The sequence below is a fragment of the Sinocyclocheilus rhinocerous genome, unplaced genomic scaffold (genome assembly GCF_001515625.1).
Source record: "Sinocyclocheilus rhinocerous isolate Xijiao unplaced genomic scaffold, SAMN03320098_v1.1 scaffold620, whole genome shotgun sequence".
In the NCBI taxonomy this organism is placed as follows: domain Eukaryota; kingdom Metazoa; phylum Chordata; class Actinopteri; order Cypriniformes; family Cyprinidae; genus Sinocyclocheilus; species Sinocyclocheilus rhinocerous.
In genome coordinates, this window is record NW_015637138.1 from 345338 (window position 1) to 358010 (window position 12673).

Consider the following 12673-nt stretch of genomic DNA (forward strand, 5'->3'; position numbering starts at 1 on the left):
ACTAAATTATTAATTAGAATTATGATCATTATTGTCATGCCCATTGACTGTCAGTGTGTTTGTTTTGCTCCCCATGTGCTCCCCGTGACCCAGTTTCTCCCATGTCTGATTGTGTTCATTTGATTCACTTGTGTTCCCCTGATTATCCTTGTTTAGTTCCAGTTACTTAAGCCCAGTGTTTTCCTGTGTCTAGCGTCCAGTGTTAAACGTCAATCCCCTGTGCTACGTGTGTGTTCCTGTGGATTATTAAATACTAGTGATGGCGAAGTAAAGCGTTCTGAACCAGCGAAGCTTTCAACACAATTGTATCGGAAAAAGGTTTATTACTCAAAGCGGTTTATTCTGCGGCCATCTAGTGGTCATAAAAATGACTAACAACTTCCAAAGTGCTATGTTCCATTACATCCGCTGGTTTCACATCTGGTTCTACAACTGATTCTTTGTTTTATCGTATTTTATATAAATAATGTTTATTGTCAAAGTCATTCATTTGTGTCGGTGTACTGGCACTAAAATAAGTAAAATAAATAAAACAAATTCATTAATTAAATCTATGATCTGTTTAATTTAAGTCTGCCTCAGTCCTTAGACTGTTATTTCATGGCCAAGGTTAATTTTGAGCTCAATATATACATTTCGATTAAAAAAATAAAATAAAAGAAACAATTCAAACACATTAAAGGGGTCATATGATACTGCTAAAAAGAACATTGTGTATTTGGTGTAATGAAATGTGTTTATGCGGTTTAAAGTAAAAAAAACACATTATTTTCCACATACTGTACATTACAGATACTGAGGCAGTCACGTGGTTTTCAGGCGAATGAAGCATCGGATGTCATAGATCACGTGCTTTTCTCAAAACGAATCAAGCTCCAATACAGTGCTTCAATGTGAAATGTGTTGTTTTTTTGATACAAGCTTCGGAGCTTCCGTGTTGAACGTAACATCACTATTAAATAGCCTACTGCTAATTGTAATTCTTCTGCGTTCTCCTCGTTCCTTGCTCCAACACAGTAGGCACTTGTGACAATTATAATGTTCGTGTAACTTATTTATTTATTTATTTTAACTAAAACTATTAAAAAACATATTCAGTAACTGAAATACAACTGAAAAAAGTAAATATTAGAAGAAAAACAAAAAAAAAGAAAATCAATTTAGAAATGTTGCTTTGCTAGCTAACTGAAATAAAAATGCTGAAGTACTAAAATTACTAAAACTAAAATCAAAATAAAGCAAAATAAACATAAAAAATATAAACTAATATAATATAAACTAAACTAAAATATAAAGAGATTTTTTAAATTAGTAGACCAAAGTGGAACGATAAGCTGTTATTTAAAAATTAATTATAAAATGTATGGCAAAACATTCACATAAAGTATATGAAACTTGGTAAATAAAATAATTCTATTGTTAGGTGAGTCAATTTTGCTTTACACTTAATAATAATATCCTCCAAAGCTTTACAATCGATGGTGTTGTAAGCAATATGTAATGACAACAAAGTTTGTGTGGTTCAGAGTAACACTTTTTAATTACAAACCAGTCGTTATTACCTTAATGTGTGCTTTCCGTGATCCTTACTGCGTGCTAGCTATTATTTGATCCATTTAGCAGACGAAATCTCTTGCCTTAGGCCACTGTTTGACTGTTTTCACTGCAGTTAATGAAGCTGTGATGTTTGTAATCCATAAACAGTTGACACATTAAACTTAGATTCTGTTAAAATGTGCCATATCGTTTGCCATGTTTGCCTCTGTTTCCCTAGGTAGTCTATCTGAATGTTATTCAACAGTCCCACCCTGCTGTCTAATGGAGAAAAGCTGTTTATAAGCACATTAACCAGCCTGCACATTCACTCGTTTATGCCAGCTCCGCACTGCCTTAACCAGCGAGAACTAATATGTGGGCAGCATTTGCTGAGTGGGAGGTAAACAGTTGGAGTTCATTCAAAGCTACTTATTTAAGCTTGACTGAAAAACCAAAAATCCTCTTTCAGAGACCTGCGTGTTGTGATCTTCTTGTCAATTCACTGGATACACCTTTTGAAGGCTTAATTAAAAGTCATTACAAAGTCGGAATCTAGACCGTGGTGTGTTGTGTGCAGATCAGAGACATCAGTAATCACAGCAGACTTATCTGAACAATCTTCCTTGGATCGGAGTCAGACCTTGCAGTGGTTGGTCTCCTTTCATCCATTTGATGGTGGAAGCAGGTTTGCTGCCCATGGCGGTGCAGGTTATCTCGGTCTCATTCCCCTCACTCACGATTTCCTCGCGGGACTCTAAGATTGGGTTGCCTGGTGGAACTGGCAGAAGATCAACGGCAGGATTAGAGATGGTGCGACAGCTCTTCAGCATTGGATCAATGTTTTTTTATCTGTGTGCTCGCTAAAGGACAGACTGTTTTACAAAGATCTGCTGATGACTATCGAGAACTTCAATTCAGTAATAAAGCACACACAGTGTAAAAGGTTGTTTTTGAGACAATCTTGTGTTTTTTTTCCCCTCATCATTCTATCTGAAAATACCCTATAGTCTATGTATTGGTTTGGATGCTGGTTTCCAGCATTGATTGCTGGTGTGCTGGTGTCCCCACCAGGCATTTTAACAAGCTAAACCAGCAAGACTTCCTTGGTTCCTCGCAAGGTTTCTACCTCAAACCACCTAACCATGTTAAGGGGTTGTCATTGTCGCCTGTGGATTCCGCAATGGGGTTCTTTGGAACAATATGTGTTATAAAAAAGTGCTACACAAATATATAAATATATAAATTTTTTTAAAGTCGTCTCATATTCTCACCAAGGCATTTATGTGGTCATAAATGCAGTAAAAAAAAAAAAAAAAGTAATTTATTCCTGAGATACCAAAGCTGAATTTTCTGCATCATTACTCCAGTCTTCAATGTCCTTGAGAAATCCTTCAGAAATCATTCTAATATGCTGCTTTGCAGCTTAAGAAACATTTTTTCTTCTTAATATTTTGTGAAAACCGTGATACATATTCAAAAACGTGGGTTAAGAAATTAACGCTTTTATTCATTCATAATGTTCCAAAAGAATTCTATTTTGAATAAATGTTGTTCTTTTGAATTTTCTATTCAAAGAATCTAAAAAAAAAAAAAAGATTCACAGGTTCCATAAAAATATGTATAAGCAGCACTACTGTTATTTTAAAATGTAATATTTCACAAATTTTTTTTAACTGTTTTTAAACAAAGAAATGCATTCTTGTTGAGCATCAGATACTTCTAACATTAATTGTTAATTACTGCAAATTTTTGGCATGTGTATCTACATTGTAGGGGGGTTTGGGCACATTCCAGTTGGTTAGGATGAAAAAATAGCTAGTCACCATGCTAAACCTGCTGAAGACTATCATAAACCAGCAAAGAACTATCTACAGCTGGTTTAAGCAGGTTTTCTTCAGCAGCATAATGACCATTGGTCAAGCTGGTCTTTTGGCTGTTTTAGTGGGTTTTGGGGCACATTTTAACTGGTCAGGATAAAAACAACTAGCCAGCTGAATACCATCTTAATCTAGGTCAAGCTGGTCTGAGTTGGTTTTAGAAGGTGTTTGGGTATTTTGGGTTTTAGACAGGCTTCCTCAGCTCAATTAGGCTGATGAACAGCAGGGCTAGATTAGCAACACTCCAAACTGTTTTAGAAATCTCTGAAACATTCAGAGGTACATACAGTTGCATTTCTATGTTTTGATGGTCTCACTGTGTATTTGGACAAGCCGTTTTACTCATGTTTCACTTTTTCATAGCACATTAACTCATGTGGTTCTTTGCTGATGGCACTAAAGCATCTGTCGCAACGAGAGCTGCCATTTGAGGGCTCTTTTTCTAATATCTTACTTCATGCTTTCATGTCCAGTGGTTAAGGGTTCATGCTGTGAAGGAACGCATATCCTCATAAAGCAATGCATTGCTACTCATGCTACTTTAGAGAGCACTCAATTCCATCCAGCTCTCCAGGATTTCCAAATATGCTGCATAATAAACCTCTAATGTTAGTGTCATTCAATGCAAGAGGCACACAAAGCTAACTCCCGAATTGCTCGATGTAGCCTTTTCAACATCTAAGAGGAATTCAGTCAATACGCCTGCCAAAAGCGATCTACCAATATCAATAGCTCAACATCTGTTCCTTTTTGTTTGGCTTGTGTTATTGGAAACGGCATGAGAGTAATTGGTTGATATTGTGTCATGGTGAGATTCAATTAGACAAGTTCAATTGAGTGAAGGAATCAATGAGGTAAATCGATAATCAGGATTTTAGCATTCTGAAGGTAGACGTCATACCTAGCACAGTGATGTCTGCATAGGCTTCTTGCGGGGGATCCGTGTAGAGCTGGCACACGTACCGTCCCTCGTCCGAGAGTGACACGTTGGACAACGACACCAGCAGCTCGTTGTCTGAGAAGTTAACCAGCTGAAACCGACTGTCCTTCAAGGCTGAGAAAACATAAAGAGTGAGGCGTACAGACGTGGAGTAGACAAATCAGTCGTGAGTGTGATAAAACTATAGCTCAATAAACAAGAAGTTCACATAGAGAAATGTTTCAGATGATATTTGGCCAGTTTGTTTGCCAGTTTGTTAAGCTTTTTCACTCTGTACCAAAGTTCACTCTGGACATCTGGAGGCCCTAGGCAAAATTCATGTGGGAGGCCTCCACCACCAATAAAAAAATATGATTAAAGGCAGGGTATGTGATTTTTCAAAAACGCTTTAGAAAACTGATTCGGGCCGAATCGCAAAACAAACTAACAAAAAGCTAAAGTCTGCCTACACTGGACGAATGACCGTTGAAAACAATTTGAAATGTGTGTTAGCAGGTCATAAATAGAACCCGGCAGCAGTTTTCTGTCAGGATTTGTTGCGCCGCGCCGCTCACGTCCGTAGACATGGTGTAACATTGGTTTTGCTTGGTTTGACATAACTAATCGTTGCCTGGGTTGCATACGTATATGTGGGGCGGAGCTATCAAAATAGGGGAAAGACCCTTTTGGGGTAGGGGCGTGTTTGTTTTGGTGATTTCAAATATAAACATTGGCTACCAGAAATCCCTTACTCTGCCTTTAAGGAATTGTCCTATTGCAAGTATGCCTTTACTTTTTATACAATACCTTTGTATTGTAACCAAATACAATTGTTATTGGTATCGTTTTATTGAGAAAGTAGTTTATTAAGAAATACACCACACATGATATTGTACTTGTTTTATTGAGAAAGTGGTTTATTAAGTGATTTTTTAATGCTTTTCTAATGGAAATTTCTCCCCTGTAGTTTTTTCCCTTCTTTCTTTTTTCCTGTTTGTTCCTTTGATGCTATTATGAATGTAACTGATAATAGTTGAACACACTGTGATTCTCTATATATGTATGTTGTGTTACTGCTCTTGTTATGCAATAAAACAAATACCTAACTAAAACCACTTGAACTTACATCAGCGTGACAAAAACTACATGCAAAGTCAAAACCCATCTTTGGAAACAAATATTGGAAGTGTAATGTAATTGTTTGGTGAGTCTCGCGTGCCGTTAGATTAGATGGAGGGGGCGGGGCTTGTGACCTATACTGACGCTCTGACGTCACTCTGCAGCAGCGCTCGTGAGGATCACTCGGTGTGCGCATGCGCGAGTAAGTGAGTGGAGCTGGCGAGGGAGTGAGAGTTGTACGGTGAGTGTGAGAACTCAAGGAACATTCCTGATTTCCCCGTAAAAACAAGCCGCTCGCGACGCTCTCTCAGTCAATATTTGATCACAGTCACGAACACACGAGCGCCTATAGAAACAGTATGGCTCGTGCTCTGTCTCTCTTCCTCATTTGATTTCGATATAGAGGTTAATTTGGCAGGAACATCATATGTGCGTCTAATCTGAGGCGGTGCCGCGGTCGGCGAGTCAAACCATTGGTTGACAAACAGCAATCAGATGCAAATTCCAAACCTCTGAATCAATGGGGCTGCCTTCCCCCACTCTATAGGAAACATCTACAAATGACTCGACGCTAATAAATAGACGAAGGGTCCCGCACTAAATGACCTTTGCGCTTAAGACTTGCGTTTGGGCCTGGTGATACATTTGTGTTGATGATCGAAACCCATTAAGAAAAGCCGCACATTAAGATCCCCGTCTGTGTCTATATTTATATACATGCATACATACGCTATATGATGCTTTCTATACATTTGGCGACGTTCCCTGCCAGGGGCCCTTCCCTTTTATCACAGGCTGCTGTTGGTGTTCTCGTGCAAACATATAGAGATGTATATCGTCGATTATCATTAATAAACAACCAGAAGTGTTGCCAGGAACAAACGATTATTAATAACGAATTAAACTCATTTAGGATTTGATTTGAAACAAGTATATTTTAACAGCATTAAATAGGTATAGACACTCACTATGTTTATTATAGTCAACCTAAAAAATGCACTAAAGATAAAATACGCAGGGATAGATTATGGCATTATCTGATATTATCTGATTAGGTATGATATAAGTGTCTTGTGTATCAAGTAGTGGTCATTTCTGAGAACTGATACATGCAGGTATCAGGTTAAAGTGCAGAAACGTTTGCACAGTATTTAGTTTCCACCTACTGGACAGAGCGAGTATTGCATTTTTGAGGACATACAATGTTAACAATCTCAGTACAAAAGCTGTCACTGGGGTGGTACTGATATCTGCATTTAGGTACTAAGATGTACCTTTAAGGCTGATGATGCACAGGGCAACTTTTTGAGCAATGTTACTTGGGCACTTTCCCATTGAGAATGTGTAACAAATTTCTATCTGGATATTTTAGATCAGTCGTGAGCCCTGTGTTTCACCTGGTTGCCCGTTGACGGCAACGTTAACCAAAGTTGCCCTGCAACATTGCTCAAAAAGTTGCCTAAGGCACCACCTTTTAAGTTTAAATAATGTACAAAAGTGTAACTTTTGAATGGGTACCGCCCCATGCAGTGGCAGCTTTTGTACCTTTTTTTATGTAATATGGCCACAAATACTGCAAAATGCTGCTGCATTTCAAAATATCAAACTGTGAGAGGCACACTTTTCATAAAACAAATCCAGTAAAACATTTCACAGAAATGATAAAACAGTGGATATACTGTTCAAAATGAAGACAATGCATCACTTTCTAGAGGACATGTAACCTGTGGTTATTTGGCGAGGAGAGAAACTGACTTCAATAAATAGGAACATATACACCATGAGCGCAGCTGATTAAAACTCATTGCAAAAACAGAAGTTAGTTCAGAGAAAAGCTCTAACCTTTTTGTCAGATGCCATGGTTTGATATGGCATATCTAATGTAATGGCATTCATGTTTACGTTTCTATACTTTTGGAGCCCCTGTATTGATCATTAAAAGACCTGTGATATTTATAGTGAAGAAACATTTAAAAAGCTGTTTCAAATTATTTTCTTTGATTCAGATATTGTCTAGTGTTCTCAACATACATTGACACTCATAATAACAACATGAACACGACTGATAAAGCTGCAGATTTCAAGGTCAAAATTAATCCTCAAAAGTTAATACATTTATTAGTATAGCGTATTTATAATACACAGTCTCACAACTCCAGGCATATAATGTACTATAGATTTAGGCTTCATAAATACATGAATAATGGCCTGGACATTAAACAACCACAGCCAAGACATAGGCCTACAAATGATTTTAAATGTATTTTGATAGATCTGCAAGATGTGATCTATTGATGCAGCACATGACAAATAGATATAGGGTACAACGGAGCTAAAGGCACACCTTAAGAAAAATGTGCTTTTCATTACACGACTACAGAAAACATATATGTGTTTTTTATTAAACAATGATGGAGCAGCACATTTTGTGGGCAAATAAATCATTAAAGTGGTTGGTTTTAAAAAATTGTATTACCCAGAAGTGATACAATTTAGCTAAAGTAATATGTTTTGCATATCATACAAGTTAATACTTGCTCAAAGCAATCACTTTAGCAAAGTTTACTATTTTTTTTCATCATAAATAAAAATTAATTTTCATTTAATACTCACATTATTTCAACCTAATACATTTATTTTAAGCTTCAAAATTAGGGGGTTACCCACAAATACCATATTTTTAAATATTACTCTTGTATTTATTTACTTAACCTGAACGAAAATGAAAAAGATTAACAAGACCTTTGTTTCAAAATATATTCAATACATTTATTGTTTTTCATTTGCTGCATAAATCTATAATATTTTTTAAAATATGAAATATTAGATAAAATGACCGAAATATAAATTTTGTGTTGCTGCCAGTGATGTTCAACTTAAAGAAAAATAATTATATCAGTATCATGCAAATTTCCATTATGTAGCCCACTGAAAAGCGGGCGTCTAAGCTGCGTTAGGCTTTTGTGCCATCTAGTGGTTTAGAGGAGAATAAAATTAAATGCGCATTTTAAAGGCAGGGTATGTGATTTTTCAAAAACACTTTAGAAAACTGATTCGGGCCGAATCGCAAAACAAACTTGTAGCCAATCAGCAATAAGGGGCGTGTCTACTCGTGATGTGGAGGAGAGAGCTTTCAGTGCATGGGACGGACATTAGCCGAGCCGAGCGACAGAAAGATAGAGATGGCTGATAAAAAACAAAAGAGGAAAACGTCTGCGGAACGATAAGGCAAGAAGTAGGACCCGTGTAAATGTCGGATCAGCTTTCCAGCGCTGGAGAGAACTTAAGGAGCGGAGGCCTGCGATCGGACGTCGAGGTTGCTTTGTTTCTTCTCAATGGGTGAGTAACACTGTGTCTACAACAGCTAAAGTCTGCCTACACTGGACGCGATCAAACGACTGTTGAAAACCATTTGAAATTTGTGTCAGCACGTCATAAATAGAACCCGGCAGCAGTTTTCTGTCGGGGATTTGTTGCGCCGCGCCGCTCACGTCCGTAGACATGGTGTAACATTGGTTTTGCTTGGTTTCACAGAACTAATCGTTGCCTGGGTTGCATACGTATATGTGGGGCGGAGCTATCAAAATAGGGGAAAGACCCTTTTGGGGTAGGGGCGTGGTTGTTTTGGTGATTTCAAATATCAACATTGGCTACCAGAAAGCACTTGCTCTGCCTTTAAATACCTTTTTATTTATACAACATTTCATTTTATTTTAGTATATTTTAGTATATTTTCTTTTATACAGTACTTTTATACTAAAGTTTGGACACATTACTATTTTTAATGTTTTTGAAAGAAGTCTCTTATGCTCATCAAGGCTGCATTTATTTGATCAAAAATACAGAAACATACTTTTGTGAAAATATTGTGAAATATTATTACATTTTAAAATAATGTTTTTTTATTTTACTATACTTTAAAATATAATCTATTTCTGTAATGCAAAGCTGAATTTTCATCATTCATTACTCCAGTCTTCAGTGTCACATGGTCCTTCAGAAATCATCAATGTCAGAAACAGTTGTACTGCTTAATATTTATTTTATAACCTGCGATACTTTTTTTTCAGGATTTCATGATGATTAAGAAGTTGTTTTAAAAAAAATAGAAATATTTTATAACAATATAAGTATTTCTATACTATCACTTTTTAAAATCAATTTAATACATCTTTGCTGAATATTACGGTTTTTTTTCTGTATTTTTGATCAAATAAATGCAGGCTTGATGAGCAAAAGAGACTTCTTTCAAAAACATTAAAGGGGTCATATGATGCGATTTCAATTTTTCCTTTCTCTTTGGAGTGTTACAAGCTCTTGGTGCATAAAGAAGATCTGTAAAGTTGCAAAGACTAAAGTCTCAAATCCAAAGAGATATTCTTTATAAAAGTTAAGAGTCAACCACGCCTACCTAAAACGGCTCGTTCTAACACGTGAAGCGGAGTCCAGCCCGGGGTCGCCACATGTGGTTGCCGCAAGCCCGCACGCCGCTCCTAGAAACAATTATGTACAGTATGTGGAAAATAATGTGTTTTTTTAACCTTAAACCGCATAAACACATTTCATTACACCAAATACACAAAATAATGTTCTTTTTAGCAGCATCATATGACCCCTTTAAAAATAGTAATGTGTCCAAACTTTTGACGGGTACTCTCTCTATATATATACATATTAATCAAACTTTATCTAAGGTAATCTCTTTTTTCTTTGTTGAGGATGTTATTACAGCCGACATATTATTATTATTATTATTTTGTAGTAATTTGATCAGTAATTTATTCACAGTACCTGAACACCACTTCAGTAAATGAACATCAGTGTTTTGATCATTTCTTTCCTAGCTGGGTATGGGCAGGATTTCCCCCTCCCATTTAATCAATATTGACAACAGATATTGTCATATTATTATCAATAATAAATTATTATTATTATTATTATTATTATTAATAATGATATTATGTATTGCATTGTTACCTTAAATATACACTATATGCACAAATCAAGTGGAAGTGAAAGAGACGTTCACTACTAAGCAGAAAATAATTTAATTTCTAGTTAGTTGAAACTTAAATTAAGTGTTATGATAGAGCAGTAATGCAATCATCAGCAGAATTTAGAAGATACAGACATATGAGGCCCCTATTTTTTTTTTTTTTGAAACATAAAAAAATGTTCTAGTGTTTGCTTTTTGACTTTGAATACAAACTTCTTTGCTTTTAATTTTGTAGCTATTTTGCTTGTCAGCTCCCGACGTGATGTCATTCATTGTACATGCATATTTAAAGCGTCGCATCTGGGCGTGTCTGGGTGCGTCAGCGGTGCTCGTGCTCTTTTAAACACATAATAAATTGGGGAAGGATCTGTCCAGAAATGACGCTGATCGACAGAACAATTTTATATTTAGAATACATTGCAATCACTCAAAAATAAATGTAGACAACTCACACAGCTGCATAAGGAGCTGTACTTCTTTGTTGCATGAGCAACATCCAAAAGACTGTACAGGAAACAGAAATGATTAGTTCATCTCCCGAGTCTTCGCGTCCAAATCCTTCGTTCTTTTGTCACGTGACGTGAGAGCAGCAATGGATACAGAAATTCCCAACCTTCCTTACAAACAAGTGCGTAGTTTGTTTCTTTACTCTTACAGTTACATAATGTTTCTGGTCTCAAATTTTATTTGAGCTTTATAGCTTTTTATTTCTTACAATTTATAAATTTGTGAATTTCTGTGATGGTTCTTTTCCATAAAATTGAATGTGGTAATAAAGAGTTGGTTAATGCTGTAAACATTATCCGTATGAAGGGGAAAATCACTTTGATAATTCATAAATATAGCACAACATTACAAGATACTGATGTATATACTGAAGCGGTCACGTGACAAAACAACGAATGACTCGGACCCGAACCCTGTGTCCGAAATCGCATGCTTCCCTACTATATAGTAAGTGAAAAACCGTATGTGAGGTGAGTAGTATGTCCGAATTCATAGTATTCGAAAAAAAAAAAAAAAAACAGTAGGTGAAAAGTACCCCGATGACCTATTTCTTCCTCTCGGATTCTGAAGTGTGCATTCGATGGACTCTTTATTATCCCATGAGGCCACGGGAGAGGATTTATGAATGGCAGTGAAGCGACGCAACTGACACTGGTAGGTCATGTGACCGTAACAACATGGCGGACATAGTATGTCTGAATTTCATTCATACTACCCAAATTCATATTATATAGAACGTACTTTTTTAACGGTCGCAAAGAAAATTAAAATTAAAATGTAGTACCGACAGTACATGATTTCGGATGCACAGGAAGAGTCGGGAGGTGAACTAATCATTTCTCTTTCTGGTACAGACTGCATAGTCATGCATATGGGGCTGTGACGTGTTGAACAAACGACTCGAACCCAAAGACTTGGGAGATTAACTAATCATTTCTGTTTCCTGTAAAGACTGTAAGACTTGGGAGGTGAGGTGAACTAACAGACTACACAGCCAGCTAACTTAAAGGGATAGTTCACCCAAAAATGAAAATTAGCTCATGATTTACTCCTTTAAATTTAATCCTAGGCGTATCTGACCTTCCTCTTTCAGACTAACACAATCACAGTTATATTTAAAAATGTCCTGGCTCTTCCTAGCTGTATAATGGCAGTGAATGGTGCCCCTGTTTTTGAAGCCTAAAAAACTGCATCCATCCATCATAAAACTACTCCACACGACTCCGGGGTGTTAATAAAGGCCTTCTGAAGCGAAATGATGCATTAGTGTAAGAAAGATATACATTTTTAAAAATTCTAAATATTTGAAATACTTGTATAATAGTTGAAAAATATTTTTCATAATCAATTTTTTTTTTAGATTTTTAAGCACCATATAAGCCCCCTAAAACAGTTTACTAAATGCTTTAATTTACAAAAAAGTTCATATAAAAAATGTTTCAGATGAAATTTAGTTTGTAAAATAGACAAGTCCACTAAAATAGTTCCTAGCGAAATCAAAATAAAAGTTTTTCACTCTGTACCGCTCACTCTGGTCTGGAAAGTCAAAAACACTGTAAAAATGATTTTTCGATAAAACAAATATTATTAGATAATGTTTTACAAGAAAATACTATTAAGTCTTTCTACTTCAAGAGTTCATGTTTAATTCAATGTATTACTTGCCATGTCATTGTAATAATTTATTAAATTTACTCACAATTTATGAGTGAAAATTGT

The 12673-nt window shown here is 36.1% G+C and overlaps 1 protein-coding gene across 1 annotated transcript in view; it reads right to left on the reverse strand.

The window, feature by feature from the left end:
• LOC107748594 (cell adhesion molecule 1-like) overlaps positions 1-12673 on the reverse strand; it is a 181143-nt gene that overhangs the window by 40839 nt on the left and 127631 nt on the right. The window contains exons 3-4 of the mRNA XM_016563453.1: positions 4315-4467; positions 2177-2314 (exon numbers count right to left, since the gene is read on the reverse strand). Coding sequence (XP_016418939.1) covers positions 2177-2314; positions 4315-4467 — 291 coding nt within the window. The remainder of the gene's footprint in view (positions 1-2176; positions 2315-4314; positions 4468-12673) is intronic.